We start from the raw sequence: 18,171 nt of genomic DNA, 5'->3' as shown, positions 1-18,171 counted from the left end.
ATGTTTGTAAAGCCTGTGATCAGTAATACGATGGGAAGGATTTGGGGATATGACAGATGTTTGTAAAGCCTGTGATCAGTAATACGATGGGAAGGATTTGGGGATATGACAGATGTTTGTAAAGCCTGTGATCAGTAATACGATGGGAAGGATTTGGGGATATGACAGATGTTTGTAAAGCCTGTGATCAGTAATACAATGGGGAGGACTTAGGGGTACGATAGGTGTTTGTAAAGCCTGTGATCAGTAATACGATGGGAAGGATTTGGGGGTATGACAGATGTTTGTAAAGCCTGTGATCGCCTATGATCAGTAATACGATGGGAAGGATTTGGGGATATGACAGATGTTTGTAAAGCCTGTGATCAGTAATACGATGGGAAGGATTTGGGGATATGACAGATGTTTGTAAAGCCTGTGATCAGTAATACGATGGGAAGGATTTGGGGGTATGACAGATGTTTGTAAAGCCTGTGATCAGTAATACGATGGGAAGGATTTGGGGATATGACAGATGTTTGTAAAGCCTGTGATCAGTAATATGATGGGAAGGATTTGGGGGTACGATAGGTGTTTGTAAAGCCTGTGATCAGTAATATGATGGGAAGGATTTGGGGGTATGACAGATGTTTGTAAAGCCTGTGATCAGTAATACGATGGGAAGGATTTGGGGATATGACAGATGTTTGTAAAGCCTGTGATCAGTAATACGATGGGAAGGATTTGGGGATATGACAGATGTTTGTAAAGCCTGTGATCAGTAATATGATGGGAAGGATTTGGGGATATGACAGATGTTTGTAAAGCCTGTGATCAGTAATACGATGGGAAGGATTTGGGGATATGACAGATGTTTGTAAAGCCTGTGATCAGTAATACGATGGGAAGGATTTGGGGATATGACAGATGTTTGTAAAGCCTATGATCAGTAATACGATGGGAAGGATTTGGGGATATGACAGATGTTTGTAAAGCCTGTGATCAGTAATACGATGGGAAGGATTTGGGGGTATGACAGATGTTTGTAAAGCCTGTGATCAGTAATATGATGGGAAGGATTTGGGGGTATGACAGATGTTTGTAAAGCCTGTGATCAGTAATACGATGGGAAGGATTTGGGGATATGACAGATGTTTGTAAAGCCTGTGATCAGTGCTATGATGGGAAGGATTTGGGGGTATGACAGATGTTTGTAAAGCCTGTGATCAGTAATACGATGGGAAGGATTTGGGGATATGACAGATGTTTGTAAAGCCTGTGATCAGTAATACGATGGGAAGGATTTGGGGATATGACAGATGTTTGTAAAGCCTGTGATCAGTAATACGATGGGAAGGATTTGGGGATATGACAGATGTTTGTAAAGCCTGTGATCAGTAATACGATGGGAAGGATTTGGGGATATGACAGATGTTTGTAAAGCCTGTGATCAGTAATACGATGGGAAGGATTTGGGGATATGACAGATGTTTGTAAAGCCTGTGATCAGTAATATGATGGGAAGGATTTGGGGGCATGATAGGTGTTTGTAAAGCCTGTGATCAGTGCTATGATGGGAAGGATTTGGGGATATGACAGATGTTTGTAAAGCCTGTGATCAGTAATACGATGGGAAGGATTTGGGGATATGACAGATGTTTGTAAAGCCTGTGATCAGTAATATGGGAAGGATTTGGGGATATGACAGATGTTTGTAAAGCCTGTGATCAGTAATACGATGGGAAGGATTTGGGGGTATGACAGATGTTTGTAAAGCCTGTGATCAGTAATACGATGGGAAGGATTTGGGGATATGACAGATGTTTGTAAAGCCTATGATCAGTAATACGATGGGAAGGATTTGGGGGTATGACAGATGTTTGTAAAGCCTGTGATCAGTAATACGATGGGAAGGATTTGGGGATATGACAGATGTTTGTAAAGCCTGTGATCAGTAATATGATGGGAAGGATTTGGGGGTACGATAGGTGTTTGTAAAGCCTATGATCAGTAATACGATGGGAAGGATTTGGGGATATGACAGATGTTTGTAAAGCCTGTGATCAGTAATAATGATGGGAAGGATTTGGGGATATGACAGATGTTTGTAAAGCCTGTGATCAGTAATACGATGGGAAGGATTTGGGGGTATGACAGATGTTTGTAAAGCCTGTGATCAGTAATACGATGGGAAGGATTTGGGGGTACGATAGGTGTTTGTAAAGCCTATGATCAGTAATACGATGGGAAGGATTTGGGGATATGACAGATGTTTGTAAAGCCTGTGATCAGTAATACGATGGGAAGGATTTGGGGATATGACAGATGTTTGTAAAGCCTGTGATCAGTAATACGATGGGAAGGATTTGGGGATATGACAGATGTTTGTAAAGCCTGTGATCAGTAATACGATGGGAAGGATTTGGGGATATGACAGATGTTTGTAAAGCCTGTGATCAGTAATACGATGGGAAGGATTTGGGGATATGACAGATGTTTGTAAAGCCTATGAGCAGTTGTTGTAAAGCCTGGTATCACTGCTATGATGGGAAGGATTTGTTTGTAAAGCCTGTGATCAGTGCTATGATGGGAAGGATTTGGGGATATGACAGATGTTTGTAAAGCCTGTGATCAGTAATACGATGGGAAGGATTTGGGGATATGACAGATGTTTGTAAAGCCTATGATCAGTGCTACGATGGTAAGAACTTAGGGGTATGACAGGTGTTTGTAAAGCCTGGTATCACTGCTATGATGGGAAGGATTTGGGGGCATGATAGGTGTTTGTAAAGCCTGTGATCAGTGCTATGATGGGAAGGATTTGGGGATATGACAGATGTTTGTAAAGCCTGTGATCAGTAATACAATGGGGAGGACTTAGGGGTACGATAGGTGTTTGTAAAGCCTGTTATCAGTGCTACGATGGGAAGGATTTGGGGATATGACAGATGTTTGTAAAGCCTGTGATCAGTAATACAATGGGGAGGACTTAGGGGTACGATAGGTGTTTGTAAAGCCTGTGATCAGTAATACAATGGGGAGGACTTAGGGGTATGATAGGTGTTTGTAAAGCCTGTGATCAGTAATACAATGGGGAGGACTTAGGGGTATGATAGGTGTTTGTAAAGCCTGTGATCAGTGCTATGATGGGAAGGATTTGGGGATATGACAGATGTTTGTAAAGCCTGTGATCAGTAATACAATGGGGAGGACTTAGGGGTACGATAGGTGTTTGTAAAGCCTGTTATCAGTGCTATGATGAGGAGGATTTGGGGGTATGATACATTTTTGTACCTGTGATCAGCGTTACGATGGGAAGGATTTGGGGTATGATAATCACTGTCAGGATGTGTAAGCTTTACAGGTCCTTTCTGGGGGTGATTATTGATGGAATGGGTAAGTTTGGGAGGGTACCACCACAACTGCTAACATAGTGGCAGGCTAAAGGTGTTTCACAGATCACTTCTGGGATGAGTAAATTTTGGGGAATATGAGCACAGTATAGTAGGTAACTTTGGGGAGTCCTGTTGATTACGGTTGGCATGAGTACCTTGGGGGAACAGCCATCACTGCTATTTTCAACAAATTGAGAAGAACAGAGACTGGTTGCTGACAAATGGTATGCTGTAAGTGGAAACTGACATGAAGGGTATGTTGGGGGAGCACTGATCATGGCTGTTCTAGGTAAGGTGGCTTAAGCCCAGTGACTGCCACGCTGGACGTGTGGATTTCGACTAGCCAGACAAAGTGTGGCATTGAGGAGGCAACTCAATTCTATACAATGCTGTGATTTTTGCCAACTTTTTCAATGTAGAACTTCAACGGCCAAAGACTCTGTACAGAGCGAAAACCACAATGTATCACAACCCCTGGCATTGTACGTCAAAAGGAGTATTTTGTATATCCTTAGAATAGTATCATCAGTCTGAAGAATGCACAGAATAATCGTGCAGTTTGACATGACAGTGTTTTACAAAAGATCAAACATCTTACGTCAAATCAAGTATTTCTGAACTCCAGCCCTTAACAATGCAAAACGGAATACAGGTCATGTGTGTGGTGAGTTTTCATGAAACACCTATACTTGGTTAAAACCATTCCTTGTCCTTTGTCTCCTCTCTAATCAAACAAACAAATTCCTCCCTCAGCAAACTAATATGGGTAGGGGCCTCTTGTAGCTTTCTCCCCCATAAGCCATCCAACAGAAGAGAAAGCGTTACATTTACCAGGCTTTAATATTACTTCCTGATCACCTGACCAGTGATATAATGTGGCCTGGAACTAAGCAGAACCAAGACAATTAGAGTTCCTAACAGAAAGACAGATTTATCTATACACAGAGTTAAGGTGAAGTATGAAAGCCCCCCACTTTTAGCTTCCTTCCTACTGACTGAATAAGCTTCTGCTCTACAGTACTACACTGCAAAAGTATTAAATCATAATTATTTGCATTTCTACCTAGTATCACACTAAGTGACTTAAAGAAGTTTAGGGATCCATTCATTCATTTGTTCGTTATCCCATACCAGCAGCCAATAGGTGCAAGGCATTAAATCCATTCTGAATAGGGTAAGCTACAAGTCCATCTGAGAGCACCCACATGCATGTACACAAACACAAACTCAAACTCACACGCACAGAAACAAACACACACATACATGCATGCACACACACACGCATGCACACACACACATGCACACACACACACACACACACACACACACACACACACACACACACGCTTGCACACACACACGCTTGCACACACACACACACTTGCACACACACACACACTTGCACACACACACACGCTTGCACACACACACACACACACACACACACACACACACACACACACACACACACACACACACACACACACACACACATCAGGCAAGCAACTGAATGCATATCTGTGGAAGGTAGGAGGAAACAGCAGCATGCAGAGAAAATCCATACAGACACTGGGAAGACATTCAGAGTCTGCAGAGAAGGCACCTCAGCCGAGAGAACTAATCAGGGAAAGCCTTGTTGTGAGGTGCAGTGCTAATCCCTCTGCGACTGTGTCACTCAAATCCATAAATGAAAAATATGTAAAGTATTTCTAAAGAAACTGAAAGTACATTTGCTACAGTTACCTTTATCTTAAGAAGACCATAATGAACAGGCTGTATAAATGTGAACAGCCCACATCAGTCTCCCCTTTCATTACACTGTAAAACCTCCAATTTTAGCTTTTTTTAAATAGTAAGAGTTTAACAAAAATATCTGGATAGTTATATTTTCTGCACCCACTCAAGTTCTCCTTTCAGTAAGTTACCAGCTCATTTCTCCTCTCTATATAAGAGTTCGGCTAACAGACCTAAGGCTGGCTTCTGTAAACTTCCCAAACTTCCCACTGTGCATGTCTATTCAGTGCTCCTCATCTGGGGGTACGGGTTCCACAAACCCTAACATTGCATGTCTATTCAGTGCTCCTCACCTGGGGATATGGATTCCACAGAAGCCCTAACATTGGTATGTACAGCAACAACAAAGGCCCACAGTCCAGTATTAACTACCCAGCACTACAATGCAATAATTATCAATAAATCAAAATCTCCTTTCTTCAGCCGCTATCGTGTTTGTGTGCTCCTTCACCCTAACTCCCAAGTCTGCAGAGTCCCACGTCACACAGTGTAACATTGCTTCTCTTTCAAGTCTCAAGGTGCAAACACCACCAAATAAATCCCTTTTCAGATGGGAACCATCCATGTGGTCCCACTCAGTCATGCAAAGTCATTACAGCAATGCACTTTTATGGACTCTGCACTAAGCTACACAAGATCACAGAGCCCAAGGTTTGAACCTTATTCACTACCACTGTTATTCTTTGAAAGGTTAAGACCCCTACGAACTTTAACAAAGTATCTATGTTAACCACTTATTTTGGTTTAAGAAATAGCATCAGCCTACACTTATCTATTGCCCTCGGCTTTCATAATTTCCTGTAGTGCTTAGCTTTCTAACTAGCATTTTTTTCAAATAGGACAAGTACAGTCTCTTGACTAACACAAACAATAGAATATTTATTTCAGTTTGATTGTAGTTGATTATTTATACTAAAATAGATAAGCTTTATAGTAGTATCAAAATATATAGTTTGCTTTAGTACTATGTGTGATATCAGAACATATGACTGTTTTGTACATTACATGTGTGCCGACTGTCAAGTTTTGATTTCCTGCTACTACCAGGCACTGTTACATCTGTTTCTTTTTATTGGCCTCCACTTCCATGCAGATGTCTCTCTTCTCTTAGTCTGTTATTAAGCCTCTGTAACAATCAAGATTTTATCTCTAGGTCCCTCTGAAAATGAAAACTATTAGAATAATCTGGTTAAAGAAAGCATATAATAAATAAAATAAGTCATTCAGCTGTGTTATGTGTTATGCTCTTGAGTTAGTCCCAAAAAACAAACTTCTGGTCTTGAATGGCCTTGTTTATGTAAACAATATTTCAACATCAAAGTCAGAGCAATGTGCATTACTACTTTCTATAGTTCTTTTTATTTTTGCATTACTTTTCAAACTCCATTGATACTGCCTTGTAGTATGTCACTCCTGAAATGTTTTTTTTAAACTGCCCCTAATGACACCATTTTTTTCAGCAGAGTAATTGTATTCCTGTAATGGATTTAACAAAAACATAACTGAAAGAAAACGCTGTACTTCCTTACCATTTTCCTGCCAACTGCAAAGCCTCTTGAATGCCATAAGGAACACTAATAACTCCACTCACGAGATGGGGTCCCAGAATATCTTCAGCTGCAGCTGCCATCCCCAAAACAGCCTTTCCAAATCCGACAAGGTAGACATTCTTGTGGATGTGAAACCTCTTTTCACAGACTGTTAAAGTGTCTCCCATCAGGCTCATGTTATTCTTTATCATGTTTTCAGGTGAGACAGCATTGACCGCAGTACGGAATATTTCTAGCCCGTGCTTTTGACTGGACATGTCTCGTTGTCTGTCCTGGAACAAAAGATGCGGCACACTGTTCCACAATATTCTGTTTTTAGTGATATAAGAGCTAGCAGTCGGTAAAAGTCGTTGTGAAAGGTAAGCCATTGCTAACGAAGATCAAACAGCAAACAAGCATATTCTGTCCTGCTGAGAATACAGTTATACCTGTAGGAAACAAAAAGTTAGACTAATGGATGGAATCATGTCAGAGCAGACAACATATTTCAGATCACTGGCAGTGAAATAAGAAACTTCTGCCCTAGGCAAAACTCCCTCTTGCTTTGGAATGTAGTTCAGATGTTACCTTGAATCTCTCACCCAGTACGCCATCCCTTTTCAATGCACTTCTACAGGTACTCCCTCTTTCACAATTTTCAGATTACCAGACAATAGCTGGTTAATAAAGACCATTAAGTGCTGGTGGAAACCTGTCTAAACTTATGTCACACCCCTGCAATACTGCATTAATGTGGTAGTGTGACCAGCTGGTCTAATAATAAAACTCTTACACTTCAGGCCAAACTGTAAACGCAGCAGCCAAAACAAACTGCACTTACCTCAGTGTGACATATCTAATGGTCCCAAAGTGTTACAACTCACTCCTCTCTGAGCCTTCTATTAACACCAACTCCTCCCATCTCTTTTCATAGGTTAACAGGTACTTACTTAGCTATTAATCTGTGATCAGGGAGAGCTGTTGTCAGTACAACTGCAACTTGAGATGGAATTTGGCTAACACCTTTGAAACTTCCTCCAGGCACTATTTTTCCCACCCCCACCCCTCAGCCAAAGGTGAGCATGCTCAGAAAGGCATACCTGAAATGTAAACAAAGGCTGAATCAAAACAAAAAATCCCTGGGATTGTCCCTTTAAGAAGCTTAGGCTTGCATTCCCATAGCAATTACTAGTCATTATATTTTGAAATACAGATATCCAAAGATGGTCGAACAAGTATATGTTGGGGTGTAATTACATGTTTCCCCAATCCAATAAGACCAATGGTGCTAAACTAGGAATGAATTTGTGGTTAAACATTCAGTCATCCAAATTACATTTGTACAGAGTGAGAGAACTCCTTTGCTTTACCTGAAGTGGAAGAGGGTTCCATAGGTGTGGTATTCTTTGTGACACATACTTTTCCCTCCAGCATTTTTTATTAATTTTGCACAAAAGATTTAAGGCCCTGATGTGGTAGCTATGATATCACTGCACTGGGTGTAATAGGTTTGATGGAATAGGAACTGCTAAGGCTTTATATGGGACACTGTAGCAGGATTGCCTCTCAGCAGCCTGAATGATACTGAGAAGAGGGACAAGGTTTCAAGATGGTCTGCAAAGTTTTTATGACTTACACCTTTCATTTTTTCTTTCTTTTTCTTTAGCAGAAAGAAGAAGACGAATGGAGAAACCACTGTGGTCTTCCAATTGTGACAAGTGCTTGGTGTTTGGATAGGTGCATACCGAAAGAAGCATTATACTCAATTATCGACATAAAGAGTGAGAAGTACAGTGGAAAATCAGACCCTTGGATTTAGACAGCATACTTTTAGATACAAGTTGCATGATAAAAAGGACTTCCTAACAGTAGTAAATAAGTGGCGATAGAAGAACACTTAATTGTCAACAGAGGTTCCCAGATCTCTAACTACGGGATCAATTTTCAGGAGGGTATTGTCAATGTTGTCGTTACAAGGGGAGTCATACCTGCCAAAATATGCAATTATACACTTCTGGACATTACATTTTAGTCCATGGTTTTGATATCATCTATTTGTTTGGGGCAGGTCCTCTTGTAGGATCCTTGGTGGCCTGTGGGGCATTTAAAAAGTACAGTTATGTACACTTACCATAAATTTAGATGTTCGAGTGTATTCACTGTTGCATTCATCACACTTGCTTTATCTGCCTGCAGGTAGCCCTCAGTCGGCCCGAATACCAGAGACTTAATATTTCTGCATCGGTTGCTGTCGCTTTAGGACTGATGTCAGGTCGTCAGGGGTATAAAAACAGGCAGCCGAAGCCATTACATCAGTTTTTCTTGCCCCAAATGTCAGAAGCCCCCCAAATAGGGAGCTAAGTTATGGTGGGAAAATCACCACCAGTAAAAAGTAAATACCAATAGCCCTGTAAGGGGTGAGTAATAGACCTAGAGAGGAGAGAGACAGAGACAAGGGGGTTGGAGGGTGGGAAACCAGGAAGCAACAGTGAATACACTCGAACATCTACATTTATGGTAAGTGTACACAACTGTACTATGTTCTTCGTGTTTCACTGTTGCAGTCATCACAATTGGGTTGATTCCCAAAGCTGAAGAATGGGTGCAGGCAGTCAAGAAGAGTTGGGGCTGGCTAGTATGCCCTGCAGGACTGCTGTTGCAAAACCCGCCCTGGATTTGGAAAAGATAGGTAGGTGGTAATGCTTGGTGAAGGTGTGAACAGAACTCCAGGTAGCAGCTTCCAGAATGTCCCTGGTAGGGACTTCTCTGAGGAATGCTGTAGAGGTAGAAGTTGCCCTAGTGGAATGCGGTCTGACCCCCTGACGGGTTGGTTTCCCATGGTGTTTGTAGCAGAAATGGATACAGTGTGCTATCCATTTGGAAATTGTTTGTTTTGAAATGGCCTTGCCCTCTGCCCCTGGTGCAAAACTGACTAGTAACTGGTCAGATTTCCTGAAGGGCTTAGTCCTATCAAGGTAGAATCTGAGCTGTCTGTGCACATCTAAGGAGTGCAGGATCCTTTCCCCTTTATTTTGAGGATTAGGGAAGAAGGTTGGCAAATGGATAGATTGGTTGAAAGCCGCATTGGACATCACTTTAGGCATAAAGGAAGGGTTAGTCTTGAGGGAGACCCTGTCAGCATGAAAAATAATGAAGGGTTCCACAGCCATAAGTGCTTGTAGCTCAGGCACTCTTCTAACTAAAGTGATGGCCAGAAGCAACACTGTTTTCCAAGAGAGGAATTTTAACTCTGTCAACGCTGCAGGTTCAAAGGGGGGGGGGCGTGAGCTTTTCCAGTACAAAGTTAAGGTCCCAAGCAGGGGTGGGGGCTCTCCTTGGTGGCCGTAAGTTGTTTGCCCCTCCCAGGAACTGTTTGATGACAGGGTGAGAGAAGAGAGGAGAAGTGGCTCAGTGTTGTAATGAGCCAAGATGGTAGAGGCATGGATCTTAATGGAGGAGAAGGACAGGCCTCTGTGGAGTAGATCTGCTAGGTAATCCAGGATTACAAGTAAGGAGGGCAGTGCTGTGTCCTCTCCTTTAGATTTAATCCAGGGACAAAACATTTTCCACTTATCAACATAAGATTTCCTATGGTCTTCTGGCTTCAAGAATGACATCCAGCACCTGCTTCCTTAGGCTGGTCACTGGGGGAGAATTCAAGACATAAGCCAGGCTGCAAGATTCACGGTTTGCAGTTGCAGATGCAACAGCTGTCCCTCCTGAGTGAGGAGGGTTTGGATCTGGGGTAGGTGCCAGGGTGGCACCGGTGACAGGCTGTGCAGTAGTGGGTACCAGTGCTGGCGTGGCCAGTCTAGGGCAATCAGGATTGCCCTTGGTCTGTCCTGTCTTATCTTGAGTAGTCTTCTTGTGAGAAGAGGCAGAGGGGGAAATGCATAGACTGAGAAGTTTACCCACTGGAAGGATAGGGCATCCACTTTCCAGGCCCTGTTGTGAGTTGTCCTGGTACAGAATATGCTGAGCTGGTGATTGTAGGGGGAAGCAAAAAGGTCCACCTCCGAGGTCCCCCATTTCTGGGTTAGAAGGCTGAAAGTGCTGGGGTCTAATTGCCCCTCGTGTGGGACTAGGAGATTTCTGCTTAAGTCGTCTGCCAGAGAGTTTTGTTTGCCTGGCAGGAATTGAGCCTGCAGAAGAATATGCATGTCCAAGGTCGTGTTCTACAGCGCCATGGCTAGCCTACAGAGTGAGTAAGAGTGGGTTCCCCCCTGCTTGTTGATGTACCACATAACTGTGGTGTTGTCTGTTTTTATTAGCAGGGGTCCTGGTGAGAGTAGGGATCTGAAAGCTGTTAGAGCATGCTGAACAGCTAGCATCTCTTTTTGGTTGATGTGCAGATGAATTTGACTTGGGCTTCAGTGACCCTGAATGCACTTGTCGCCCAGGTGTGCTCCCCAAGGCATAGTCTGATGCGTCTGTAGTTAGGGTCTGGGCAGCATGGGGTTGAGTAAAGGGCAGTCCCTTGTTGTGGTTGCATGCTGCTGCCCACCAAAGAAACTCTGTCCTTAGACAAGGTATAATAGGTATGACTGTTTCCAGGTCCTGAGAATGTTGGCACCAAAAACTTTTTAAGTACCACTGAAGTTTCCTCATATGCAGTCTGGCATATGGAATTAGTAGAATGCAAGAGTCCATGAACCCTAGGGCCTGCAGGATTTTCCTTGCGGATAGATGGGTTCTGGCGGCCATTTGAGTGAAGTAGCATGTCAGACAGGCTTTTTTTCTGGAGTAAGGAATTCCATTTGGGATGCTGTGTCCAAGCTTGCACCCAGGAATACAATCTTTTGACTGGGGACTAGTTTTGATTTCTTTTCATTGATAGTGTACCCCAGGGAGGTTAGAAGGTTCTTTACAAATGTCAGGTGCTGCAACAGCTTTTCCTGACTGTCTGCCTGAATCAGGCAATCGTCCAAGTACAGGTTAATTTGAATTTTTCTCTGTCTGCAATAGGCAATGGCTGGAGCCAGGCATTTTGTGAATAGTCTGATAGGGGTGTGCAGATAGGCTTCTTTTAGGTCTAGGGTGGCTAACCAGGCATCTTTGGACAGCATAGGAAGAAGCTGCTCAAGGGTGAGCATTTTGAATTTTGGTACCACCAGGAAGGTGTTTAGAATGGAATGATCTAGTATTGGGTGCCAAGTGCCCTCTTTTCTGGGTACCAGGAAAAGTCTGGAATAGAACCCTTGACCTATCTGTTCTCCAGGAACAAGTGGAATTGCCCTTATGGAGAGCAGGGATTGAACTTGGTTTTGTGCCTTTGCCCACTGGTTTGGAGGAAGGTCTGGGAACCCTTTTGGGGTTGGCAGTGAGTGGAAGTAAAATCTGTACCCCTGGGATACAATGTTGATGACCCATCAGTCTTTGGTGATGGAGGTCCAGTTATTTTGCATGATGGGAAAGTTTTCCTCCTAGGGGCACAAGCAGTTGGGCAGATGTGAGGAGTGGAGTTGAGAAGTCATTGTGAATTCTTTCTGTAAGGGGGTGGCTTAGGCTCCCTGGTTTTGAAGTGGAAGCACTCCATTGCTTAGATTTCTGCATACCCTGAGACGGTAATCTGGGGGGGTCTGTTACCCCTGGGTCTAGTCTGAGTTGGCCTTGAGGAAGCTGGAAAGGACCAATGCTTTGAAGGGCAAAGCCTACTGAATCTAGGAGGCTGCACTTGCAAAAAATCTTTGACTGTCTGCATAGATTTAGCTTTTTCTTCCATCTTTTTTAGAACCTCTTCTGCTTTGGTGCCAAACAGATTGTCCTTGTTCAAACGAGCGTCTAGTAATTTTGATTTGACATGGTCTGGCAAGGTCTGCTCCTTAAGACAAGCATGCCTTCTCAGTACAGAACCAGTAACTGATGTCCTGCAAGATGCTTCTAGGGTGTCAAAGCCAGACTGCAAAGTATGCTTGCTGACTTGGCTTGCAGAATGCAGAAGCTTTTGTAATTCTTAATTTTCTGCACAGTCTGTAAAGGTAGATAATTTTTGCTTAATAAGTTTCATAATATGTTGCTGGTATTTCAGCATGTGAAACTGGCAATTCAATGCCCTAATGGCGAGAGTTGCAGAGGTGTATAATTTTTTACCCCACCTGTCTAAAGCTCGGAAATCCCTGTCTGAAGGGGTGGGATTCTTAGCTGTAGTTGCTTTTATACCTTTAGGCCCCTGGGCAATGACCTCTGGGTCAGCAGTAAGATTTTTGAAAAGAAATTTGTGAGAGTCAGGGACTCTGTAGTACCTGTCTGGTTTTCTTGGAGCAGGGGCTTAAGTATCAGAAGTTAGACTGGATTACATAAAGACATCATCCACAAAATACAGAACTGGAGGTATTGCTAAAGGTCTATGTTGTGGCAAATCTAAAAATTCTCTTGAGTCTCTTTTTGGACTGAGGATAGTCTTGGCATTCCCAGTGGAAATGCTCTCTTAAAGTATGTAGAGTTTCGCCAAAAGAAAAATCCTCTGGAGGGGAAGCAGAGGGAATGGATTCATGTGCATCTGAATCCTCATAAGCAGGTAAAGGCATGTCTTCATATTCAGAAACCTCAGAGTCATCGGACTCTTGGTCTGTTAAAGCTGCTGGGGACAGATCTCTTTTTCTCTTAGCAGGAGAAGGCTGGCTTCCCCTAATCAGCATAATCAGGTCTTCTGCCATTTTAACCATTTGATGTTGTGGCAAAGAAGCAGGTGCTTGAGTTTGGGTCGTCATTTTTCTAGGCGTATCTCATACTCTTGGCCATAAAAAACGCGGTAGTTTTAGACAGAACTGAAGATACAAAAGTCATCAGTTTGTGTCGAATATTGGTAGTGCAAAGAACGTGCTTGGAAGCCGGTGCCTGCACAGCGGCTCTGGACCCATCCAAGGTAGAGACATCCGCAGGTTCCATAGTCAAAGAGGAGCCTCGCGGCATATCAGACTCCGAAGGGTCTTGGTAGCGGCCTGCAAATCCATCAAAGTGGGCATCAGGGGCTGCAAAAGCACCTCACTGAGTACCAGCGAACTGGCGAATAGCTTAATAGAAGCATCGTCAGCAGTTTTGGACATGTGCGGTCTGTCTCTGTCTTCATCCTTTTGTTTTTTCGGAATATCAGTAGTCAGATGGCTTACTGAAGCCATTTCGGAATACGGAGATCAGGAGCAACAGTATTTAGCAACAATAAGGGCCCGATGATGAATAGTTCTGACGTTGAACAAAGCACAAAACCGACAGCGAGGTACGTCGTGGTCTGGGCCTAAACATGTGACGCAGTAAGAATGGAAATCTTGGTGTGGTATTTGCTTTCCACAGGCGAGACAATTGTTAACTTTTTCTGACATCGGTTAGAGCAAGAAAAAAGGTTCCCCAACGGGGTACTTAGCTTTAGAAGACTTCAGTTTAATTCAATTCGGTAATGAAACTCAGGTAGCGGCCGACCGGCACTCATGCTAACTGCTTCTGCTTCGGGCTCCTCGGCAAGAAAGACTGATGTAATGGCATCGGCTGCCTGTTTTTATACCCCTGATGACCTGATGTCAGTCCTGAAGCGACAGCAACCGATGCAGAAATACTAGGTCTCTGGTATTCCAGCCGAATGAGGGCTACTTGCAGCCAGATAACCCAGGAGTGATGACTGCAACAGTGAAACACAGGAACATCAGCACTAAGTACGCTGTTACCTGCAAACTTGGTCAGCCACAAACCCTTAACATTAGCTTTGATCTCAGAGAAATAAATTCCCAAGAAGAGCTGCCCAAGGACTGAACCTTGGGAAACTCTGCTACAGGTAGGTCTTTTGGAGGAGTTAGAGCCCACCACCCTTACTTCCTGGGTTCCGTTTGTGAGCCACTTTGTTATCCAGTGAGTTCCATAGGGTTTGACATTTAGCTTTGAGAGTTTATCTATGATGTCTACAAATGGGATGGTACTGAAAGCCTTTGTGACGTCCGGCTATGTAGTGTGCACTGACCTGCCCTCATTCACTGCCTTAGTGATTTTTTCAAAAAAAATCAACTAGGTTAAGTAGTCAGGTCCTGCCCTTGATGAATCCAATCTGGGTTGGATCAGGAGTCTGTAAGTTACCTGTATCCCTATTTATTAGTTTCGTAATGATCCTTTCCATAACCTTACAGATGAGAAATGTCAGGCTTATGGGTCTATAATTACCAAGGTCTGTTGAAGCCTCATCTTTATTGAAGGGGATGACTGCTGATGTCCTCCATTCATCCAGCAAAAAAGCGTGTTTTGAGGATATTTGTTTCAGGTTATGCTTAGTGTTCTTGGCCTTATATTTATTTATTTATTGAGATTTGTTAACCGGGTTAGTCCAACTGGGTTTGTGGCCCGTTTTCAGTGGAGAACCGAGGAGATAAGCTCCAATACATAGAACAAAAATTATAGAAAAAGTCGCAACTTTACAATCAAAAAATGTAACAGCAGTCTGTTTTACAAAAGAGTTAAACAACAGAATAGCAATGCATACAGACAATAACATTTTTAAAAATCAAAGTGGAACTACCTTAATAAACTTTTAAGTTTTAAAATGCTACTAACAGAGCAGCATTCATTAAGTCCAGGGATTTTTAGTTAAGTTTATTAATTATTTTCTTTATATATTTATGAGATTTTTTAATTGTTATTTTGAATTGGTATAACTCAATTTTTTGCAGTTGAAGGTGGTGTGTAAGTTTGACATTTTCTTGATTGTTTTTCAATGCTTTTAAATGATGTTAATGTTTTTAAATGTTTTTTGAAATTCTTAATTGTTTTTAATTGTTTAATTGCCTTTACTGCTCATTTGAGCCGTTAACCTGATTAGTATTTATGCTAGTGGTTTGTCAATACATTTTGTCTGATGAAGTTTGAGCATAGTCTCAAACGAAAAGCGCTTAACAGTATTAAAGGAATTTGTTCTTCGTTGGTGTGTGCTGCTTTGCCTGCCTCAGTCCGTCTTTGTGGATATACAGTTTGTTTGTTCGCCTTCATTTTTGATTTAGGTAGTTGATTTAAAATATTTTGAGTAGTTATAGTGCATATAGAATATAACTGATTAGCCCGAATAGCATTTGAGTAGTTATAATGCATAATAGAATTAAATTTTCTAGCTTGGAGTAAAGAATACAACTGAGAGGGAGAATGGATAGAATACAAATAAGAAAATTGGATGTAGTACTGTGGGATAGTGTACTGGTCCTATATCTTTTTAAAGAGGGATAAGGATTTAATAGTGGGAGGGGGTATTTAGGTACGGGCATGAAAAGGGCATTCCCATTTGGAGGACAGATGAGAGAGCAGGACGGATTTGAAGTTGTTGTGGTTTGGTATACTGCGCAGTGGGGGGGGGGTAGAGAGTTCCATAGTTTGGCTATGGTGTATGATAGTAGTAGTTGGCCAGAGGGATGCAAGGGTTTGTGCACTTGTAGGAGGTTTTGGCTTTTGGATCTCAGGAAGCGGCTGGGTGTGTAGGGTATTAGTGATTTAGCGAGAGAAGGGCATTCTGCAGGTCTGAAGATGAGTTTGTGGGCCGTTGTAAGTTGTACGTATTTTTGGTAGTTGGGGAGTTCTAGCTATTTGAGGGATAAGTTTTTAGAATTGGTTGCAAATTTGCAGGTTTTGTGGTAGCAGGATTCAAGTTTGGAATGCAGGCCAAGTTGCAGGTTGGTGAATAGGGGAGCACCATACATGAGAGAGGGGAGAAGGAAGGTTGATGCGAGGGTTTGTCAGGTGGAGGGGCTGAGGTAGTAGTTGTGTCTGTAGAAAAGACTGATTTTTTGATGGGTTTTCTTGATTGCGGAGTAGAAGTGGGAGTTGAATTTTAGGTTTTCATCAAAGGTAATGCCGAGTAGCTTGGTACTGGTAACAATTTTTTGAGGGGTGTTATTTTGGCTTTTGAATTGGGAGCTTTTGGTGGGAGTGGGAATCATTAGTTTTGTTTTGTTAGTGTTTAGGGCTAGATGATTGGATTGCATCCATGATTCTGTTTTGGAGAAGGCTATTTGCATTTTAAGTAGAAGCTCAGAGGGGCAGGAGGCTGAGCAGATGATTGGTGGAGTCATCTGCGTATTGGATAACTGAGGCATCAGGGATGGAGTGGTGGAAGTTGTTGATGAATATGTTAAAGAGGAGTGGGGCCAGTACAGATCCCTGGGGAACTCCTGTGGGTGTGGGTAAGAAAGGAGAGGTTGACTCTTTCTATTGGACAGCTTGTTGGTGCATGGATAGGTAGCTGGAGAACCAGGCTAAGGTTGAAGGAGAGAGGTGCATGTATGAGAGCTGGGACAGGAGTAAACAGTGGGAGATGGTGTCAAATGCCTTTGAGAGATCTAGCAACAGTGATGATACGTATTTGCCATTGTCATGTGCTAGGTTGATGGTTTCAAGAAAGGATAGGAGGGCAGTCATGGTGCTGTGGCCGGGTGAAAACAGTGTTGAGTAGGGGAGAGGAGTTTGTGTTGGGTTAGGTATGGCATGAGTTGTGAGTGGATAGTTTTTTCTAGTATTTTAGAGAGAGAAGAGAGTATAGCTATGGGTTTGAAATTGGTGGTGTCTGTGTTTTTACCACCTTTATGGAGAGGGATAATGAATGCATGTTGCCAGATAGTTGGGACATAGGATTCTTGTATGAATCTTTTTATAAGAATAGATAAGGGATAGGCTATAGTTTCAGCAGATAGTCTGAGGAAGGTTGGTGGTAGGTTGTCTGGTGCGTTGTGGCAAGGTTTTAGCTTTAGGAGTAGTATTTTTATTGTGTTTGTGAAGACTGGTCTAAGGTTGAAAAAGGGAGAGGGAGGAGGGTGAGTGGGGGCAGGACGGGGTTGGGTTGCAGGAGCATTAGGGAAGGAGGAAGATAGTTTAGCTATGCAGTCTATAAAGAATGAGTTGAATTTTTGTGGCAGTTTCAAGGTTGGAAAGGTTAGGATCAGGGCATGGCTTGGCTTTATTACCAGGGTTAAGAAAGGAGGAGATGGAATTCCAAATTTGTTTAGGGTTGGTTGAGTGCATGGATTGCAGTTTGCAGTAGTAGGTTTTGTGATCTTTTGTTATTAACTTTTTGGCTATGTTACGTAATAGTTTAAATTGTAGGAGGTAGTTGGGGGGGTTTCTGTTTTTGGTACTGTTTCCACTTTTTGGCACATTGAATCATAATACGTTTTATATAACGCCATGAGAACTTGTTCTTGAGCTATATGACGGGGGTTTAGATGTGGGTATTTGGTTTGGGAAAATTGGAGGGCAGGGTGAAGTTAGAGCTAAATTTCTTGGCCTGTCGCCTAACTACATCCCTTGTGTCCGAGTATGAGACATCATTTACTATTAGTGCTGGGCATTGTTTCTGAGTATGGGATACCCTTTACTATTCACTCTGTACAGTGCTGGACACTGTTTCTGAGTAAATGATGTATTTTACTATTCGCTCTGTGCAGTGATGGACATTGTTTCTGAGTATGTAATGTCCTTTACTATTAGCTGTGGGCAGAGTTGGACATGTGATACCC

The 18,171-nt window shown here is 42.6% G+C and overlaps 1 protein-coding gene across 4 annotated transcripts in view; it reads right to left on the bottom strand.

Moving 5' to 3' along the window:
- GLYCTK (glycerate kinase) overlaps window positions 1-18,171 on the bottom strand; it is a 568,453-nt gene that overhangs the window by 190,157 nt on the left and 360,125 nt on the right. For all 4 annotated transcript variants that reach the window (XM_044078916.1, XM_044078919.1, XM_044078918.1 and 1 more), the window contains one exon: window positions 6,698-7,146. In XM_044078916.1, coding sequence (XP_043934851.1) covers window positions 6,698-7,086 — 389 coding nt within the window. In that variant the 5' untranslated portion in view covers window positions 7,087-7,146. The remainder of the gene's footprint in view (window positions 1-6,697; window positions 7,147-18,171) is intronic.

Source organism: Protopterus annectens, chromosome 7.part1 (genome assembly GCF_019279795.1).
Source record: "Protopterus annectens isolate FY-2018-M chromosome 7.part1, PAN1.0, whole genome shotgun sequence".
NCBI lineage: Eukaryota > Metazoa > Chordata > Ceratodontiformes > Protopteridae > Protopterus > Protopterus annectens.
This window is presented reverse-complemented; position numbering and strand designations above follow the sequence as displayed.